The sequence below is a fragment of the Rhinoraja longicauda genome, chromosome 12, assembly GCF_053455715.1.
Source record: "Rhinoraja longicauda isolate Sanriku21f chromosome 12, sRhiLon1.1, whole genome shotgun sequence".
NCBI classification, from domain to species: domain Eukaryota; kingdom Metazoa; phylum Chordata; class Chondrichthyes; order Rajiformes; family Arhynchobatidae; genus Rhinoraja; species Rhinoraja longicauda.
Window position 1 is genome coordinate 31223397 of NC_135964.1, and position 20770 is coordinate 31244166.

General features: G+C 43.7%; 2 protein-coding genes across 2 annotated transcripts in view; one reads left to right on the top strand and one right to left on the bottom strand.

The window, feature by feature from the left end:
- The window catches only part of tpt1 (tumor protein, translationally-controlled 1), a 224401-nt gene that overhangs the window by 136920 nt on the left and 66711 nt on the right, over nt 1-20770 (bottom strand). The gene's annotated exons all lie outside the window — the stretch shown is intronic.
- gtf2f2a (general transcription factor IIF, polypeptide 2a) overlaps nt 2491-20770 on the top strand; it is a 73349-nt gene continuing 55069 nt past the window's right edge. The window contains exons 1-4 of the mRNA XM_078409378.1: nt 2491-2617; nt 11339-11412; nt 11522-11540; nt 18756-18900. Of these exons, the coding sequence (XP_078265504.1) occupies nt 2552-2617; nt 11339-11412; nt 11522-11540; nt 18756-18900 (304 nt within the window). The 5' untranslated portion in view covers nt 2491-2551. The remainder of the gene's footprint in view (nt 2618-11338; nt 11413-11521; nt 11541-18755; nt 18901-20770) is intronic.

Sequence of the window (20770 nt, forward strand, 5' to 3'; positions counted from 1 at the left end):
TTACTGACATAGGTCAGCATTAAGTGTTCATCCTGAATTTCCCTCAAGAAGGTTGTAGTGAACCGCTGTTATTGTAATGAAGGTGCTCCCACAATGTTATTTAGCATTGGGATTATGCACACTTTGAAGGAATTACATTCCCATGTGTCTGCAGCCATGGTCCTCCTTGGCAGAGAGATTGCAAGAGTGGAATTTGCCATCTGGGTAGCTGGTTGAGTAAGTGGAATGTAATTTGTAGTTTGAACTTTGCAAGCATGTTGCGCTGGTGGTCGAGGGAATGGATGTTTAGAATGGTTGCTAGATGGCCAATTAAGCAGGCAGCTTTGTACTGCCTGTATGTTGTTGGATCTGCATTCAACCAGCCAAGTGGAGTTTATTCAATCACAACCCATGACATACCTTGTAGATCATGGAAAGCTTTGGGGTGTCAGGAAGCGAGTTGCTCGCCACAGGAGACCCAAGCTCTGAACTCTTATAGCCGCAGTATTTATATGACTGATCCATAATGAGTTATTGGTGGATGTATTTGGACTTCCAGGAAGTATTCAACAAGGTGCCTAACAAAAGGCTAAGGCACAAAAACCCAAGGTGTTGCAGGTAATATATTGGCGTGGACAGAAAATTGACTAACAAGTAGCAAGTAGAAATAAGAGGATTATTTTCAGATTGGCAATCTGGTACCACAGCAATCCATGCTGGACTGCAAATTTTAACAATTTATATTTCTATTAACGACTTGGAGGAAGGAAACAAATGTAGAATCGCCAAATTTGAGGGGGACACAAAAGTAGGCAGGAGGGGAAATTGGAGGAGGATGGAAACAGTTTACAGAGAGATACTGACAAATTGAGTAGGCCAAGATTACAGATTGAGTAGGCAAAAAGTTGAGAAAAAGAGGATAATGCAGGAAAATGTTAAGTTGTTTATTTTGGGAGGAAAGAGGAAAAAGGTGTTGGGTTTACTTGCGCATTAAAGAAAGCCGGTGCACAAGGCAGAAAGGAAAAGGGAATTAATGAAATATCGGCCCTGCAGAAGTTGGTGCAGAAAAGTAATTAAGCCCAAGTCTCTATGGCTTTATTGAGGTCACAAGTAGAGTATTGTAAAGTGCCTTGGTCCCCTGTTCAATGAGAGATACTAGTTCACTGGAGGCAGTTTAGAAAATGATCTCGGCCATGGAGGCATTGTCCCGCAATGAAAGGTTAATAAGCAGGTTAGGATTCTATTGGATTTTAGAGGACTGAGAAATGATTCGAATGAAACTTACATGATTCGTGGGGAACAAGAAAGGGTAAATGCTGACAGATCATTTCCCCTCATGAGAGAGTCCAGAACCAGATAGCCTGCTCTCAGGAAAGGAGCTAGGGAAGGCCCATTTATGGCTGAGATGAGAAAGTTTTTTTTATCTCCGAGGGTTCAAAATCTCTTGAGTTTCTTGCCCCAGAGTGACGTGGGGGCCACATATTAGCCCTGCATGTAGATATGGGCAATTTCATTTGCTGAGAAGTGCATGGACTTATACGATGTGCAATTAACACAAAAATCCCCTACTGATTTCAGGATGGAAGAGCAATTATTGATAAAGCAACTGAAGATAGTTTATCAATGATTCTTACTCTTGTCCACGTTTGACCTGATGTCTTGAGATTTCATAGGTTGGAGACAGTGTTGAAGAGGTTAATGGCTATTCCCTCCAACGAGTCTATCAGTGTGCCAGCCCCTTCTGGTGGTTCTACCCTGCTGGTGGGACTTTACTGTTTCCTGATTTTTAAAAAATTGATAAATTCATCTCTTGATGCTCCTGAACACATCATCAGTGATGTGGTCATTGGGTGTTTCGGGTCTTTCAACATCAGACACCCTCGCCAGGGCAACCCAGCCATGGCTGATCAGACCACGATTTGTGTTCAGGTGGCATTCGCTTCTCCCCATGGACCTCCTCTCCTGATCCAGAGCCATCTCGAGGCTTTCTCTGCTGCCTCTGTGGTGTTCTTGATTACTCTTCTCCTCTCCATTCCAGTGATGCCCAGTGCACTCAAGGCCTTGTAGAGTGATTGCCTTGCAAAACCTCTACAAGGCATAGCCTGACCTAACAGAACGCAAGGTCGGGATGGCTACTTGCTCCTGGGGAGCTCATCTGCCTTTTGACATGCATTGTTCCTGCTGAACATCGACAATTCCTTATCACCCAAACCAACCTATTTTATGGTCATAATTTGGTTACCAAAAAAACATTCACAATACATGATGCTTTGATATGGCATTAGATAAAACACCAGGGCAGGATGGCATGACCTCTTTCAACATTGGATGGAGTCTTGCGGTAAAACGAAAAATCTAGCTCACGAATTGCCCTTGTGGAAGGAAATGTGCAGTCCTTATCCCAACTGGCCTATCTGTGCCTCCTTTCCCCACTGATGTACTTCACCCTGTAACTCCAGGAACTCCCGGCAACGGCGGCGCGCACGATGGACTGACGCCCTGGTAGCGGCGGCGCGCACGACGTAGTGACGCTGACGCTCCGGCAGCGCAGGCGGCCATTGAGGTGGTGGCCATGAGCGAAAAGGGGGAGCTGGACTTGACCGCAGTGAAGCTTAACACCGGCGTCTGGCTGGTGAAGGTACGTTAGGAAGCGTTGGCCGGCTTGCGGGCCGGGAGTCAGGGGCTGTGGGAGGATCAGCGTTTCTTTGAGATGGCAAGATGTAAGGCCGAGCGATGGCTGCTGTTGCTGTCGGCGCACCGGCAGCAACTCCCGGCCCTCGCCCCGACTTTTTCGCCCATCGCACCAGTTCGTGAGGGTGGATTTAGCTGTCTTCTCTGGGTTGATATTGCACCCACCAGTGTAAATCTCTCAGCCCAAATCTCATAATATTCTGGCTGGCATTTATTCTTGTTGAGGTTACTGTCCCATCATTTTATACACCTTTCCAGGTCCATGTGGGTCTTTAAATCCGTCCATGTGAAAGAAGTGCAACATAATATAATAATATAATAATATAATATTCATTTATTGTCATTGCAATGAGTACAACGAAATTAAAAAATAGCCAATCCTGACGGTGCGTACAAACATATATGCAATAAATGCAAAAACAAATAAATACATAAATACAATTAAATACAATTATATTAAGTACAAGATTTTTTAACGGTGTTGCCTAGTGCAAAGGTAGTGTTCAGTTCTCGTATGGCCCTGGGGTAAAAACTGTTCTTAAGTCTGTTTGTTCGGGATTTGATCGACCTGAAACGTCGACCAGAGGGCAGATGAACAAACAGACGGTGGCCGGGGTGGGATGGATCTTTTATTATTTTGCTTGCTCTACTGAGGCAGCGTAGGCTGAACAGGTGCTCCAGGGAGGGCAGTGAGCAGCCGATGATCTTCTGGGCCGTCGTGATGACCCTCTGAAGGGCCTTCCTGTCCTTTTCTGAGCAGCTGGCATACCATGTGGTTATACAGTATGCCAGCACACTCTCGATGGAGCAGCGATAGAAGGACAACATGAGCTTCTCCTGCAGGTTGGTTTTCCTGAGGATCCTCAGGAAGTGGAGTCTCTGCTGTGCCTTCTTTACTGTGGTGATGGTGTTGGTAGACCAGGTAAGATCCTCTGCGATGTGCGTACCCAGGAACCTGAAAGCTGGTACCCTTTCCACACAGACCCCATTGATGTACATCACTGGACCCACATCAATTTGCATACAGGGCAAATAGATCTACAGAGGACGCCATCTCTCTGGCTCTTCACACTGTCCTGACTCACCTAGAGAGACAGGGCACGTACGTGAGGATGCTATTCATAGACTATAGCTCCGCCTTCAACACGGTCACCCCACCAAGCTCATCACCAAACTCCACCAGCTAGGCCTTAGCTCGTCATTATGTGACTGGATCCTGGACTTCCTGCTGGAACGACCGCAGGCAGTGAGAATGGGCCCGCACCTGTCCTCCACTATCACCCTGAGTACCGGCACACCACAGGGCTGTGTTCTGAGCCCCATGCTCTACTCCCTCTTCACACACGACTGTGTTCCTGCATTCGACACCAACACCATTGTCAAGTTTGCAGATGACACAACGGTGATCGGGCTGATCACCAACGGGGATGAAACAAACTATAGAGCGGAGGTGCAGAACCTGGCGGACTGGTGCTCGGATAACAACCTGTCCCTAAATACCACCAAGACCAAGGAGCTGATCATCAACTTCCGTAGGTCACATAACGGGGAATATGCCCCGATCTCTATCAATGGGGTCAGTGTGGAGAGAGTGTCCAGCTTCAAGTTTCTGGGCACTCACATTTCGGAGGACCTAACATGGTCCAATAACACTGCTGCGCTGGTCAAGAAGGCACAACAAAGACTGTTCTACTTAAGAACACTGAAAAAGTCTGGTCTACCCCAACAGCTGCTGACGACCTTCTACCGCTGCACCATAGAGAGCATCCTAACGCATGGAATCCCTGTGTGGTACCTCAGCTGCACGGAGGCAGAAAGGAAAGCTCTACAGCGGGTAGTCCATAGAGCTCAGAGGGCCATCGGAACACAGCTACCAGACTTGGAGGGCATCTACAACACACGATGCCTCAGAAAAGCCACCAGCATCCACAAAGACTCTTCACACCCCTGCAACAGTCTGTTCGAACTCCTTCCATCGGGCAGACGATACAAGGCCTTCTATGCCCGCACCTCCAGACTCAGGAACAGCTTCATCCCCAGGGCCATAGCTGCTATGAACCGGTCCTGCTGAGCCGGATGGCCACAACGCATAGATCAACTTGCACTTTACCCTGTCCAAAACTGTTACAACTGTTCGTTTCGTTGGGTTGCTGCTGTCTAAATTACCTAAATTAGTGCATCGTATGGGAGGCGCATTCCCAATCTCGTTGTACCCCTGGGTACAATGACAATAAAGATATATTGTATTGTATTGTATTGTATGTAGAGTGGGTCGTAATCTCCACTGGTTTTTCTAAAGTCAATTATAAGTTCCTTTGTTTTGGAGGAGTTCAGGACCAGATTGTTCACTGAACACCATGCTGCCAGCCTTTGGATTTCATCCCTATAGGCTGTCTCATCTCCTTCTGAGATGAGTCCAACCACAGTCGTGTCATCCGCGAACTTGATGATGGTGTTGGTGGGATGGGTGGGGGCGCAGTCGTGAGTGTAGAGGGAGTAAAGGATGGGGCTCAACACACAGCCCTGTGGTGAGCCGGTGCTCAGTGTAATGGTGGAGGAGAGGTGAGGGCCTATTTTGACGGTCTGGGGGCGGTTGGTCAGGAAGTCCTTGATCCATTGGCAGATGGTTTGGGAAAATCCAAGGTCGGAAAGTTTGGTGACCAGTCTGCTCGGGATGACCGTGTTAAAGGCTGAGCTGAAGTCGAGGAAGAGCATCCTCACATAGCTCCCCTGGTGTTCAAGGTGGGTCAGTGCAGTGTGAAGAGCAGTGTCGATGGCATCCCCTGTAGACCTATTTGCTCTGTAGGCAAACTGGTATAGGTCGAAGGTGGGTGGGAGGCTGGCTTTGATGTGCTGCAGGACCAGTCTCTCGAAGCACTTTGTGATGTGAGTGCTACCGGACGGTAGTCGTTAAGACCGCTGATGACAGACTTTTTCGGCAGTGGGATGATTATGGCGGACTTCAGGCAGGGAGGGATGGTGGATTTTAAAAGGGACAGGTTGAAGATTTTTGTGAAGACCTCAGATAATTGGTCTGCACATTCCCTCAGCACTCTGCCCGTCACACCATCAGGGCCTGCAGCTTTCCTGGGATTCACTGCTCTGAGCACGCGCTTAACATCATACTCCTGCACAGTGAAGGTGTTGCTGTCAGGTGCTGGAGAGGGTGTTATGTCTGCCACTGTAGCTTTCACCTCGAAACGAGCAAAGAAACAGTTAAGTTCCTCTGCCAGCGAGGCGTCGGAAGGAATACCTTTCAAGGACAAAATCTGGTCCAACAGTACTGATTATTGAAGAGTCCGTCACATCAGAATTCACAATTCACTCCATCCAGACCATATGGGGGAGGCAAAAACACCCAAAGATCCTAGTACAGAAAAGAAAGATTCCTTTCTATGTCTCTCAAAAAATCCGTTCTGAATAGAATTGGTCCCAGTGACCAACCGTGATGGGTCTGAAGAAGGGTCTCGACCGGAAACGTCACCCATTCCTTCCCTCCAGAGATGCTGCTTGTCCCGCTGAGTTACTCTTGCAGTTTTTTGTGTCTATCTTCGGTTTAGACCAGCACCTGCACTTCCTTCTTACACAATTGTCCAGAGACAGTTGTTCAGTCAGCTGTAGACAGGTTAATTCTATTTCTGTCTTGCCTTCCTGTTGAGAGCAAATTACCTCTGAAGACTGCACCTTCCCTCCCTTGAAGCTATCCAGTTGTTGGTGACTTTCATGCAAAACTCCCTGCCGAGCTGCACAATAACATTCCTTTTTTAATCCTTGCTGTGATGTAGCTTTTCTTTGTAGATTTGCATGACAACTTTCTTTTAGCAATCAGCCATTATCACAATTATATTAATGATTGGGAGAAGGTGTCTCATTCGGTGAGATTTCCAGCTACTCTTTGGTAGCCCCTTCACCAATTTCTCTACACTTATGACAATAAAGAAAACAATGACAGGGATTTTCCTTTAGTTTTTGGAATCATCAAGACTGAGAGATGTAGTGGGCTCAACAATGACAGAAATATCAATATAATTTCTCTCATTATTAAATCAACTATATTGCCCAATCATTCCTTACTTTTTAATCATTTGTCTAACTATCTTTGAAGTGATGGTATATTAATTACCCTGCTGCCACACACAGTCAATTAAAATATAGGCTAGGTTTTGGATATATGAATTCTGCAGACTGAAACAATTCATTTCCACCTGGCAATAGTTAAGTCAAGTCAAGTCAGTCAATTTTATTTGTATAGCACATTTAAAAACAACCCACGTTGACCAAAGTGCTGCACATCTGATTAGGTACGGCTCAGGACCTTTCAAATCCATATCATGCAAAGCTATTTCCTGTACACTTTGATGGTATGGTATGTATTCTCCATTACATTGTTATTTCCCCCCATTGTCATATGGTAAATAACTTCAATGTCGAGCCTAGGTATCTTCCTGAAATTCTCAGGGAGTTAAAGTGCACTTGACAATGTGCAGGTGTTTCTTTAATGTGCGCTAACTGTGCACCTTGACTCTGTCTTTAATATCAATGCAATCATTGAAAGTTTGGCTCTTGTTGAGATTTTAAGGTCTTAGTCACACCAGAAGCCCATGATCTATGATGGTATGTGATAATTTCATTGAATACCCTGTGCCAGCTGTATTTTTAGATTTTGGAGTTTGAGACCCGGACAGTTCCATAACTTTAGGATTATAGGATAACTTATTTTATCTAGATGGTCACACTGAAATCCATAATATTTACCTGGATAATCTTTTAGTATTGAATTGCAGACACTATACCATCCAATCCAACGGACACATGTAGTCCATGTGATTTTACCCAACTCTGTAAGCATGTCCTTTTATTTATTTTTTCATGTGTTTATCAAAGATTTCCTTAAATACAACTCGACTATTTTCCCTTAACCATTTAATTCAGTTTCATATTTGAACCTTTTTCTGCATATAGAAGCAGAAAATGCTGAGAATACTCAGTAGACCAGGCATCGTTTGTGGAAAGGGAAACTGGTAATCTGGGATCAGTGGCCTTTCCATAGTTTTGTTTGATTGTCATTGCTAATGATTTTCTGTACTTTGGTGACCTATCTGTAGTTTTGTATCTCTCCATGCAGTGGTGCTGTTTCAACATGTTCAGGAAAGGAAACCAGAAACAAGTGAAAATGAAAACAAGGTGCTGGAAATGTAAAATTAACATAAGAACAGAAAGTGCTGGAAATAGTCAGTAGGTTACACAGCATCTGTGGGAAGAGAAATAGAATTGAAAAAGTATAATGAAGACCCTTCGTGGTTCTGAAGTGCAAAGCACTTTTTCTAAGTGCTTCGATAAAGACAAATGAGTCGTAAATATATTTCCAAATAATTAGTGAAAAATAAGTGCTTTCATTACTTTGGGTTTGTTTCACTGCATCCCATGATGCTTTGCAATCTTTTTGTTGCCTTCGTCATCCTATATGAAAGGCAGTTTGTGCTTTTCTTGTACCAATTTTGTCCAATCTTGCAGTTTGTGAATGAACAGCATTATATCTTTATCTTTTTTGTCCTTGAGAAATAATTTGAAAAACAGGACAATCTGTTTAAGAAGCTTCCTGATTCCAAGGTTCACACAAAAGACAATAACACATTTGTAAACTTCAATGTCAAACTAAAAAAAGACGTGAATTGTTCCGCAATGCTTTCATAACATTTGCATAACATTAGCTAATGCAGCCCAGAGCCAGTTACAAACAATTTTTTCTTTGTCTGTGAGCACAAAGCTTGAAACCTTTCCCCTACATTCATCCCTTCTTCACTTCTGAAATGACATGTAAGTAATGTAAAAACTGAATTGTTTTTAATTGAAGTGCACATTCATGTAAATGTATTAACACATCCAGCTCCTCTGTAAATTTCTTTAAAAGTTCTTATTGCTTGCCATTCCTCCCACCATGTCACGTGGGAAGTCATGGACACACCCTATAACTAGGCAACCATGTGCAGAAAGAGTCAAACTGCAGCAAGTTAAACACTACGTTTCAGAGCTGGACTGGCAACTGTAGTCACTGTAGTTGTGGATAGTACGATTAGCGAAGTGTTAAGTGGTGCAATGTAAATACATACACACAGAGGGAACAGAAGACTGCTGGACAAGATTAAGAGGAGTGATTGGTTAGTTGAAGAGGCCCCTTAGTTCTTCCTGGTCACAAACAGATTTTCCCTTTTGGATTCTGGTGTGAGTGCAGGTCCTTCCGGGGATGCAGCCTGGGAGGGAACATGGTGCCATATGTGTCGTGGCTGATGGGAGGGGGAAAGAAGAATCAGACAGCAATGAGATCAATGTTCAATCAGTCAAGGAGATCTATGATATTTTATTGTCACATGTACCTGAAATTCTTCAGGTACAGTGAAATTCTTTGGTTTTGCATACAACCCGGTAAAGTCATATGTTGAAGAGTGTTGAAGAGGTTAATGGTTATTCCCTCCAACGAGTCTATCAGTGTGCCAGCCCCTTCTGGTGGTTGTACCCTGCTGGTGGGACTTTACTGTTTCCTGATTTTTTTTTTGATTGATAAATACAACTCTTGATGCTCCTGAACACATCATCAGTGATGTGGTCATTGGGTGTTTCGGGTCTTTCAACATCAGACACCCTCGCTCGGGCAACCTAGCCGTGGTTGATCAGACCATGATTTGTGTTCAGGTGGCATTCGCTCCTACCCAGTGGGGGAGCCACTCAGAGCAAAGAGGGACCTGGCCGGGGGATGCCAAGAGCCATCAAGAACACCACAGAGGCAGCAGAGAAAGCCTCGAGATGGCTCTGGATCAGAGCCATTCTCTCCTGATCCAGAGCCATCTCGAGGCTTTCTCTGCTGCCTCTGTGATGTTCTTGATGGCTCTTCTCTTCATTCTAGTGATGCCCAGTACTTCACCTAGGCAGTACACAAAGAGTCACCATGTTTCTGGCGCCGACAAAGTTACAAAAGCTCTTAGTACAGTCTTACCTACTCTCGGCGGCCCATCTGCCAGGTCTCTCTTTGCTCTTGACATTCCCCCCGACGGGTCCTTCTTTGCTCTCAGCGCCCCCCACCACCCCCCCACTGGGTTCCCAGATACGCTTGGCGTCCCCCGACCAGGTCCCTCTTTGCTCTGAGTGGCTCCCCCACTGGGTTGCCCTCTGCGGCCCCGCAAGGTCGTTCGACTCCGCTGTGCATCCCGGTATGACCAGTAATAATGATAAGGGGTTCAATAGTCAGGAGCAACAGACATTCCAGTCAACATGGTTCCAGAATGGAATGTTGTCTGAAAATCAAACAAGTTTCAAATACTAAAAACCTGAAAAAATATCAGAAAAAGCTGGAATTGTTCTGCAGGACAGGTAGGCCCAGGGAGTTCCTGGTGCAAGGGTAAGGATAAAAGGGAAGATGCACAATCTGAACCAGTGGTCTACTTCAACACTCATGACAAAGGAAGGAAAAGGATGAGGTCCTGTGAACAGGAGAGTATTTCCTCTCCTTTTTGTAGCTTTGGCTACACCCTGGACATCTCAGTTGGGAAAAACCCGACTTGAATCCAGTTAAAACACTGGAGCATATGTATAATGCTCTTAGGGTGGTACACAGAGCGTGGGCATGCCTGCATTCTGTCCCATCTGCTTGGGGGGTCTACCACATGGAGCAACATCAATTTGAAGGCTCCCAGTCATCACCCCATCCTTTGGGATTCCTGTGGGCATCATTAAACATAATTGTTCTCTTAAGTTGGTGTGCCTGAACATCTGATTCTGTAATTTGGCTGTCTCTGTTCTCAAAGGTCTCTACTAATTCCTTAAATAATTGATCAATTCCTGCGGCCTTTGCCACAAATCCCTCTGCAATTGGCATTAAATGGAATTAAATCTAATAGACAATAGGTGCAGGAGTAGGCCATTCGGCCCTTCGAGCCAGCACCACCATTCAATGTGATCATGGCTGATCATTCTCAATCAGTACCCCGTTCCTGCCTTCTCCCCATACCCCCTGACTCCGCTATCCTTAAGAGCTCTATCTAGCTCTCTCTTGAATGCATTCAGAGAATTGGCCTCCACTGCCTTCTGAGGCTGAGAATTCCACAGATATACAACTCTCTGACTGAAAACGTTTTTCCTCATCTCCGTTCTAAATGTCCTACCCCTTATTCTTAAACTGTGGTCCCTGGTTCTGGACTCCCCTAACATTGGGAAAATGTTTCCTGCCTCTAACGTGTCCAACCCCTTAATAATCTTATATGTTTCAATAAGATTCCCTCTAATCTTGGGGAAACACTACTTGTTCCTCATGTTTAAAAATAAAAAAGTAATTTCTGTTTGGTACACTTTTTATCACCTATAGTAACTTTGCAGGTAATGGTCAACCAGTCTCGGCACTGGTACTCTTGATGTATTTTTGAATTTAGGCTCCTACTCTCACCTATACTGAATGCCCCAATTTGCTCCTGTGTGTCATTGCCAGATCTATTGCTCTTTCTCTCTTAAGTCTCTTGTAGTCTAAAGCCTCGGCATTCCCCTCTTTCCAATGGTAACTGAAGTGGCCATGCAGTAATCATCTTATTAACACCAGTCAGAAATATGTAAGTGTGTTCAAACATTTGTTGTTGTGTTTCATTTTTATTGTTTGTGGTTGATGGCTTGCCTTTTAATATAGGTTCCTAAATATCTTTCACAACAATGGACAAAAGCAACAGGAAGAGGTGATGTTGGAAAGATAAAGATAGCCAAGTAAGTGGGATTTGTTTTGTTACACAGCAGCTCTTGAAGACAATATTTTCTGTATAATAAATTAGTGACCATTGATTAATTTTTCTTCTTGTCTGTCTGTATTTAACAGAAATCAAGGGAAAACTGAGGTAAGAGTTTGTAATGTAATCAGATGATCCAATGGAGTACTTGATGGATATTGTTTAAATAGAAGACATGGAAGATTAATTGCAGTAAAACTCTGCGGATAATCTGGCACCTCCCCAAGACTTTGGTGGATCCGGACGAGCAACTTTTTCAGACTGTTGGATATTACTCATGGTATCCCAACGGACTTTTATTGAACTATTTTTACATCTTCACAGTCATATAGTAAATTTTCCAGTGAACCCAGTGAGTTTAAGGGGAGTGGGAAAATCCAAGCTCACTCAACCCTGGCTCCAGCCACAGACTTATCCATGTCAAGTCGAGTGGAACTTATTGTCTTATGCACAAATACAGTGAGGTACAGATACAATAAAAATACTTAATGCAGCTCCATCACATACACCTGGATTCGGGTAAACACACAAAACATAAATTGTACATAAATTACACAAGATTCTGAAAGACTAAAAACAAAAAAAGTTTATGCAATAAAGAAATTAGTATAAAACACAATTAGGAAGAAAATTCAAGTCAGAGGTAGTGCAAGAGGAGGACCATTGTGTTCTGTTATCAAGGTAGGATTATGCGTTGTGCAGGTTGGGTCAAGAACCTGATGGCAATTGGAAAGTAGCTGTTCTTGAACCTGATGATGTGCAAGTTCAAACTTTTGTACTTGCTGCCCAATGGTAGCAGTAAGAAAAAGACACAACCCGGATACTGTTTTCTTGATGTAGTGCCTCCTGTAGATGTTTTTGATAGTTGGGAGGTTGTGCCTATGATGGATTGGGCTGTCCACGACTCTCTGCAGCCTTTAGCATTCCTATGCATTGAGATTGACAATCTATGCATATTGCAACGAGGAGGGGGAAGGGAGGTGTTTATAGAAGTTTCCTAAAATTGGGTTGTGAGCTACTCAAGTGGGTGGTGAATGTGAAATTTATTGCCACAGATGTGGCCATGGAGGCCAAATCCTTGGGCATTTTTAAGATGGAGATTGACAGATTCTTGGTTAGTAAGGGTGTCAGGAGTTATCGGGAGAAGGTAGGAGAATTGGGTTGAGAGAGAAAGATAGATCAGCCATGATTGAATGGTGTAGACTCGATGGGCCAAATGGCCTAATTCTGCTCCTATGACTTATGAACATGAAATATGAGGTATTGTTCCTCCAGTTTGCATGTAGCCTGACTCTGGCAGGGGTGGAGGCCAAGGACCGATTGGCAGTATGGCAAGGATGTGTAAGGAAATAACTGCAGATGCTGGTAAAAAATTGAAGGTAGACACAAAATGCATGGTAACGCAGCGGTAGAGTTGCTGCTTTACAGCGAATGCAGCGCCGGAGACTCAGGTTCGATCCTGACTACGGGTGCTGCACTGTAAGGAGTTTGTACGTTCTCCCCGTGACCTGCGTGGGTTTTCTCCGAGATCTTCGGTTTCCTCCCACACTCCAAAGACGTACAGGTATGTAGGTTAATTGGCTGGGTAAATGTAAAAATTGTCCCTAGTGGGTGTAGGATAGTGTTAATGTACGGGGATCGCTGGGCGGCACGGACTTGGAGGGCCGAAAAGGCCTGTTTCCGGCTGTATATATATGATATGATATGATATGATATGCTGTCTGACCTGCTGAGTTACTCCAGCATTTTGTGTCTACCTTTGGCAGTATGGAACATTGGAAAGGGAGTTAAAGTGGTTAGCAGTCAAGAAATCCAGCAGGTCGGCGGATCAAGTGTAAGTGTTCAGCGACACAATCACAGAGTGTACGCTTGGTTTCACTGATGTATAGGAGTCCCCATCCGGAACATCGGATGCAGTAGATGAGGAGGAACGTGTGAACCTCTGTCTCACCTGGAAGGGATGCTGGGATGCCTAGGAGTCGTCGAGGGAGAAGATATGAGGACAGGTGTTCCATTTCCAACGGTTGCAGGGAAAAGTACCTGGGGAGGGGATGATTTGCGAGAGAAGGGACGAGTGAACCAAGTAGTCGCAGAGGGAGCGGTCTCTATGGAAGGCTGAAAGAGGTGGAGATGAGAAGATGTGATCAGTGGTGGGATCACGTTGGAGGTGATGGAAATGTCAGAGGATGATGACTTGGATATGGAGGCTGATGGGGTGAAAGGTGAGGACCAGGAGAACTCTGTCTCTGTCTGAAGGGAGAGGGAGCGAGAGCAGAACTTCGGGATACAAGAGAGGCAGGTGAGGGATCCATCTATAACAGCCAAGAGGAAGCCATGTTCACGAAACAATGAGGACATCTCGGATGTCCTCATATGGAAAGCCTCATCATAGGAGCAGATGCGGCGGAGACGGAGGAACTGAGAGTAGGGGATAGCATTTTTGCAAGTGGCAGGTTGGGAGGAAGTGTAGTCAAGATAACTGCAAATCGATAATCCAGGTGAATTTAAAAGGAAGGTGGAAGTTAGTGGTGAGGTAATGAAGTCCATGAGTTCTACACGGGTGACTTTAATGATTCATTGTTTAATATATAATGTGTCACAGCTGAATGACTTGCTAGGCCATGGGTTTAGAGGCATAAAGATACTAAACTTAATAAAGGCCGAGGAGACATAAGGAACTGCAGATGCTGGAACTTTGAGCAAAACACAAAGTGCTAGAGGAACTCAGTGGGCCAGGCAACAACAGTGGTGTATATCAACAGACGACATTTTGGGTGAGGATCCTTGTTCAGACTGATGTTAGACGATATTCCAGGCACAAGTATTTTTTTTAATTCTGGCATATTTAATAAATTAAATTTGAATTCCGTGCTATTAATGGTTCTGGGTTATTCGTTTGATTATTTAACCATTAATTCTCTGTTTCTGGTGCTCATTCTGACTAAGGGATCCATTTACAATCAGGAATATCCTAAATCTAATTGTTTTGAAGCTCTGTTCCAGATCAATCAGCAGGAAATTGGCTTAGACTTGTATCTTATAGTTTGGTCAATGGATAGCATCGCAAAGTAATTACGTAAAAGAGACTGCTCAGCCCATCTAATTTTATTTATGTAAAAGATCCTGAAATCTTACAACAATAAACCATTTTTGATAATCCAAGGACTCCACTCCAGGATCCATATGTTATGCGAATCTATCTGTGAAGAAGAATTTCCTGATATCAATGTGAAGGCTATTTTCCCTGCTTTGGCAGACTTTTTTTTATGTTTAGCTTTCCTGAAAGGTTAATTATCTTCTTCTCTGCTAGATCTCCCCCCTGATAATGTAGGAATAATGTTGTTTTAGTATTTCTGGACAGTTGATGGACTCAGTTTGCCATTGACCTGTTCTCGTGCTGAATCTCTCTTCAACTCTATGATACAGCACAGAAATAATTTATTTTGTCTTGTGATTCTGCTGTGATTCTGTAAGAGCTTTGTTATTGTTCTGATTTATCCTTTTCCCCAGAGCTTTCAGGTCTTCATAATGTTCCTTTTGAACGATGTTATTGAATCTGCATCCGCTGCTTTCCATATGAGTATGGTTCAAGTCATAACAATTCCCGGCCTTTTTTGTCTCGTCTCTGTTTTCTCCAAGTTTCTTCAGATCTTGTGCAAAACCTACATAGTGACCATCTTGTCACTTTCAACAATGCAGCCTCTGTTAAAATCTCCAGCTCCAAATGCAGGTTTTAAAGAGCAGTATATTTTCAGCCATGCCAACTTTGTAGTGCTTTCTTTAAATTTAGAATAGGAGCATCATTATCAACATTTAGATAAATTATGACCATTGCCTTAAATTGCATATGGTAAGTATAAAAGGGGATTATATTTGCAGATGCATTAACATATTTTCCATGTGGAATAATGAAAGAAAAAACAAACCAACAGTTGTGAGGCAAGACCATGCTGAGGATTATATGACTCTGACTTGTCTGCCTGAATGAAGACAGGGCTCGTTGTTTACTTGTTTATTGCAAATTGAAGTTGTGCCTTTCACTGTTGCTGTTTCACACTATGTGCTGGTTAGCTCCCCAAATTGTTCTTGCTGAGTAAAACAGATACAAAGCATAGAAATCGATTCTGAATTACTAACACAGATAAAATGTTCTTATCAGCACCAAATACCAGTCTCTTCCCCCACTGAACTCAGCAATATATCAGAGTTCCCCAGAGTCCCCCATTTAACAAGATCATGGGTGATCTGATTGTCACCTCAACACCACATTCCTGATTGCTCACAGTAACTTTTTACTCCTGTATTTATCAAGTATCTCTCTGCTGTAACATATTCTGCTTTCACCACCTTGTGAGGAAGAGTCACAGAGAGACTCCACAATCCCTAAAAAAAATTGCCTCGTCTTTATCCTATATTGATGTATAAAATCATGAGAAAAATAGATTGGGTGAATGCACAGGGTCTTTTATCCAGGGAGGGGGATCAAAAACAAGAGGACATATGTTTAAGGCAAGAGAGGCAACATACATACATACATACATACATACATACATACATACATACATACATACATACATACATACATACATACATACATACATACATACATACATACATACATACATACATACATACATACATACATACATACATACATACATACATACATACACACACACATACATACATACATACATACATACATACATACATACATCTCAAAGGCATTTATTTCACAAAATGCTGGAGTAACTCAGCAGGTTAGGCAGCATCTCGGGAGAGAAGGAATGTGTGACATTTTGGGTCGAGACCCTTCTTCAGACTGATATCAGGGGGGCGGGACAAAGGAAGGATATGGGTGGAGATCGGAAGCATCCATCCATCCATCCATCCATCCATCCATCCCTCCCTCCCTCCCTCCCTCCCTTCCCCCCCCCCCCCCCCCCCCGGGAGGGGGAGGGAGGATAAGGGGGGTTGAGGGGGATGGAGTGGGGGTAGGGGAGGGTGCTGCACCAGGGTATTACTAAAACTCTCGGTTTGTTTATGTGCATACTGTCCCTCTACACAGCCAAAACGGTACAGGACAGCGCGCAAATTTAGGCCCACCCTACTCACCATTCCCCTGTGGTGTGAATAAACCCACTTTTGTTACTTTTTTAAAACAATTTACCAAATAAACTTTAATAAATGTGCCCCCCCCCCCCTCCCGGGAGGACCGGCACCCGTTCTGGCTTGCCCCGCTCCTGACCTTCCTCCCATGGTGTAGCGTGCCGCAGAGGCGGCGGTAGAGGGTCAAACAAGATGGCCGTCCCCGATCGCAGCGAGAGAAATGGGGATGGGGTGGGCAGGGAGGAGGGATGAGGAGGAGAGGGAGGGATGAGGAGGAGAGGGAGGGATGGGGGAAGGGGTGATGGGGGAGTGGGTGGGGGGGGTGCTGCACCAATGCAGGAGAGGTTTGGACCAAACGGGTCCAATTGGTCTAGTTTAACATAAACCTAAGGGGCAACCTTTTCACTCCGATGGTGGTGGGTGTATTCAACGAGCTTCCAGAGGAGTACTTGAGGCAGATACCATAACAGCATTTAAAAGACACTTGAAACAGGTACATTGATAGGGAAGGTTCAGAGAAATGTGGGCCAAACACTGGCAAATGGGACTAGCTTCGATAGAGCATCTTCGTCAGCATGGATGTTGGGCTGAAGGGCCTGTTTCTGTACTGTATGTGTAATGGCAACTCCAGTCCTTTTCCAATAAAGTCCTTTCCGATTGTCTTACTTCACAGAGGGTAGGAGGGAACGATCTTCACGCAGTGCCCCAACAGAGAGATCTTAAAGACGTTTCAGTTTAATTAGTCGTTTATTGAAGTAGTAATGCAAACAGATCTGTATCTATCTGAACCTTTCGTGGCAGGTCTGGTAAGAACTATATCTCACCAAGCTTCTCCGTATATGACCCCTCCCATCTCTGCATTCCCAGATATAGTACCTAGTTCTGGCTCCTCCCAGTCCATAATTCCCATATATGCATTCATCTCACAACAACCCCCAAGTGTCCAAAAATAATATAGCAGGATACAAAATAATATATATAATATGCTAAAACAGCTCGCATAAACACAAGTGGCTTCTACAGTATGACTAGAACCCTATCTTAAATAGGCAACCCCTTTTTAAAATTTGTTGAGCCACCAGTTTTAGATTTTCTAGATGATACATTTCCTTCATATCCACCCCCTGAAAACCTCTCAGTATCTTTAATGTTTCAATGAAGAACCGTCTCACTCTTCTGAACTTGAGCAAATATCAGTCTAGCTTTCACAATCTGTTCGAGAGACAACCCACTCATTTCAGCTATTAATCTCGTAAATCTCTGGACGTGTTTACTTATGTTTTCAGCTATGCTCTATCTGTACTTTGGTCCCCTCCTAGTCCCATTCCAAGCCAGACACCCTCCAGATAATTGTACCTGTCCCCAGCTGCACACTGAACACCCACCTGGCCCTGTTCCCATTCATGATCCCTATGTTTCACCCATTCCCTTCTGCACTCCATCCACACAACAGGCTATACCTGGTCTGGTTCCCAATTGCAGGCTGAACTCACAGCCAGCCCAACAATCTGTCTTATTGCTGTCTGTGGTTCTGGCCCTGTTTCATTCTGCATATCCATCCCAACTCTGCCATGCTGCTACTTAGAATTCAACTGCTGGGGATATACAGACTGCCTAACAACAAGATTTTCTCAGTAAATCCTGCAGTTGAGCTTTAATATCTGTTATTCACAAAATACAAAATAATGAAGAAATACAAAAAGCTGGATATACCCAGGTAAGAGAGCCACAATGAAGAAAGGGACAGGATGCAAGTTTGGTTCCAACACGTTACAAATTATCGAATGGCAATAATAATGAAATTTGAAAGAAAAAACAACAAATTTGTGGTCGGTTGTGTGTCTGCATTTCCCTATGTTTTTACTAACTTTCATTTCTGGTACTCTGTCGGGACTTGTTAACAGTCATAATGAGACATAATTGAAGGAAAAACTGATAACTGTGTTTCATATTTGCCCAGTTTGAATATGTCCACAGCACACATCTTAACAAATGTAAAAGCTGAAGCTTATGACTTGTGCTTCTGGATAACACAGTTGATGGTGGTGGTTGCATGAGAAAACTAAAAATACCTCAATTAAAATTGTAGGTGCATCATATGTCTGAATTGCATGACCTCAATCTGGGTGGCTTGTAGCCCTATGATGTTGCAACACCTGACTTGGCTACTTTTATCCTTTTATTACTTCTATTTATTATTTCTATTACTTTTAGGTTTCTTTCACTTTAAGTGAAGAGCTTGCATATATCCAAAATGCCAGTGGGAAAGGTGCACCAATTAGTGCACCCAGAGAGCATCCATTCACAATGCAGAGTGTTGGAGGACAGACGCTGTCAGTTTTTACGGAAGGACCATCAGGTGAGCATACTAAAGTGTGTAGATAGTGAGCACTAGTCCTGGTCTTGACTTGGAACAATATGCAGAAATTGGGACCCCTTTTAAACTCTTTGCACAAAGAGGAGGAAGAATAGTTTTCAATACTGAAGGTTATTGTTACTGTATTGGTGATATCGGTCAGATGTGGAAATGACTTGCATTATTCTGGAAGTAGAAAGTACATGGTGTTAGAGTCAGAGTCACAAGGAGTGTGACTGAGCCCACTCAAAACATTAATGACCCATTTATGTTAATTCTACACTAATCCCAATTTATTCATCCCACATTCCCACCAACTTCCCCAAATTCTACTATTCACCTATACACTGCAGGTAATTTTAGTGGCTAATTAATCCACCAACCTGGACGTCTTTGGGAAATCGGAGGAAGCCACAGGAAAACAAAATTCTATGTAAACAACATCAGAGATCAGAATCAAACTCGGATTGCTAGATCTGATCTTCTGGCTATATATACCACAGTGTCACCCTTTCTTTCTGTGAGATTTCAGTGATATATTTATGATTTAAATCATTTATGGTTTATTTTCAACATTCCTCCTCACAGTAGTCTAACAGGTCTGAGTGAACATGAATGAACTACAGGGACTCCATGACATATGTAAGGGTTACGTTCCGCGAACCCTTACGTAAAGTAGTTTTTATGTAAGTCAGAATCACCATCCCCATCCCCAAATAACTGAGCCTGAAGAAGGGTCTCGACCCAAAACATCACCTGTCTGTGTTCTCCAGAGATGCTGTCTGGCCTGCTAAGTTACTTCAGCACTTTGTGTCTGTCACTGAGAGTATTAACTCAGCAGCGTCCGGCTGCATCCAGGGCACTTTTTGTGGTGAGCGGCCTTCTGGATAAGCACCAGTGCCATTGCCGGCTTGTTTCTGATGTAAACTTGAGTGATCATACGGTATCACAGACTGCCTTGATTGCACTAGGGACTGAGTACCGAATTGTTTACATACGTGTGAGTTTACGTAAGCTGCCTTTCGCCAGGGAGTGTCTATACAGACAATTGTAATTTGAAATAAAAATAGAAAATACTGGAAACACTCAGCGGGTTGGGGTGGAGTCTGCAGAAAGATAAATGGAGTTAACTTTTGAGGCTCATAGACCTTTTGTCAGAACTGGGAAAGAGAGTTGTAGGGAGTGTGGACAAGGGGTGATTTGGACACAGGGAATATCTGAAAAGGCAAGAACAGGGTTGTCTGAGGGATAAATTGTAAATAGAATTATCTGGTTAATGGGTTCATGGGACACTTAAGGAGAGAGAGAACCTGGTTGTTTGTTCCAAAGATCTATGAAATAAGGACTATAAGGGAATGAAAACAAAGGGATGAAAAATCTGTAACATGCAGGGCCTCAGTTCAGGCATTGTGATGAGAGAGTGAAAAGCTGGGCCAATATCATGGATAACCTGGCTGGGTCTGATACAGGCAGATAAAATGAAGGGTGAAGATAAAGGTTTCCACCACCTTTAATGAGATTCCAACATTGGACATATCTTTCCTGCACTCCCTTTTCAAGAGTCAAGAGTATTTAATTGGCATATGCACCAATAACGGAACAATTAAATTCTTATTTGCTGCAGCATAACAGCATTGTCAGCATTTTGAAGGGACCATTCCCTTCATGGCTTCCTAGTCAGTTCTTCCATCTCCACGAACCATTCCCCTACTTACAGCTTTTTCCCATGCAACTGCAGAGGATGCAACATCTGAGCTTTCACCTCATCCGTTTTCACTGTCTAGGAATCCAAACAGTCCACGTGATTCATTTGCTCTAGTGTAGCACATTTGCAACATTCACAATGTTGGAGCAACCAAGTGCAGGTTGGATG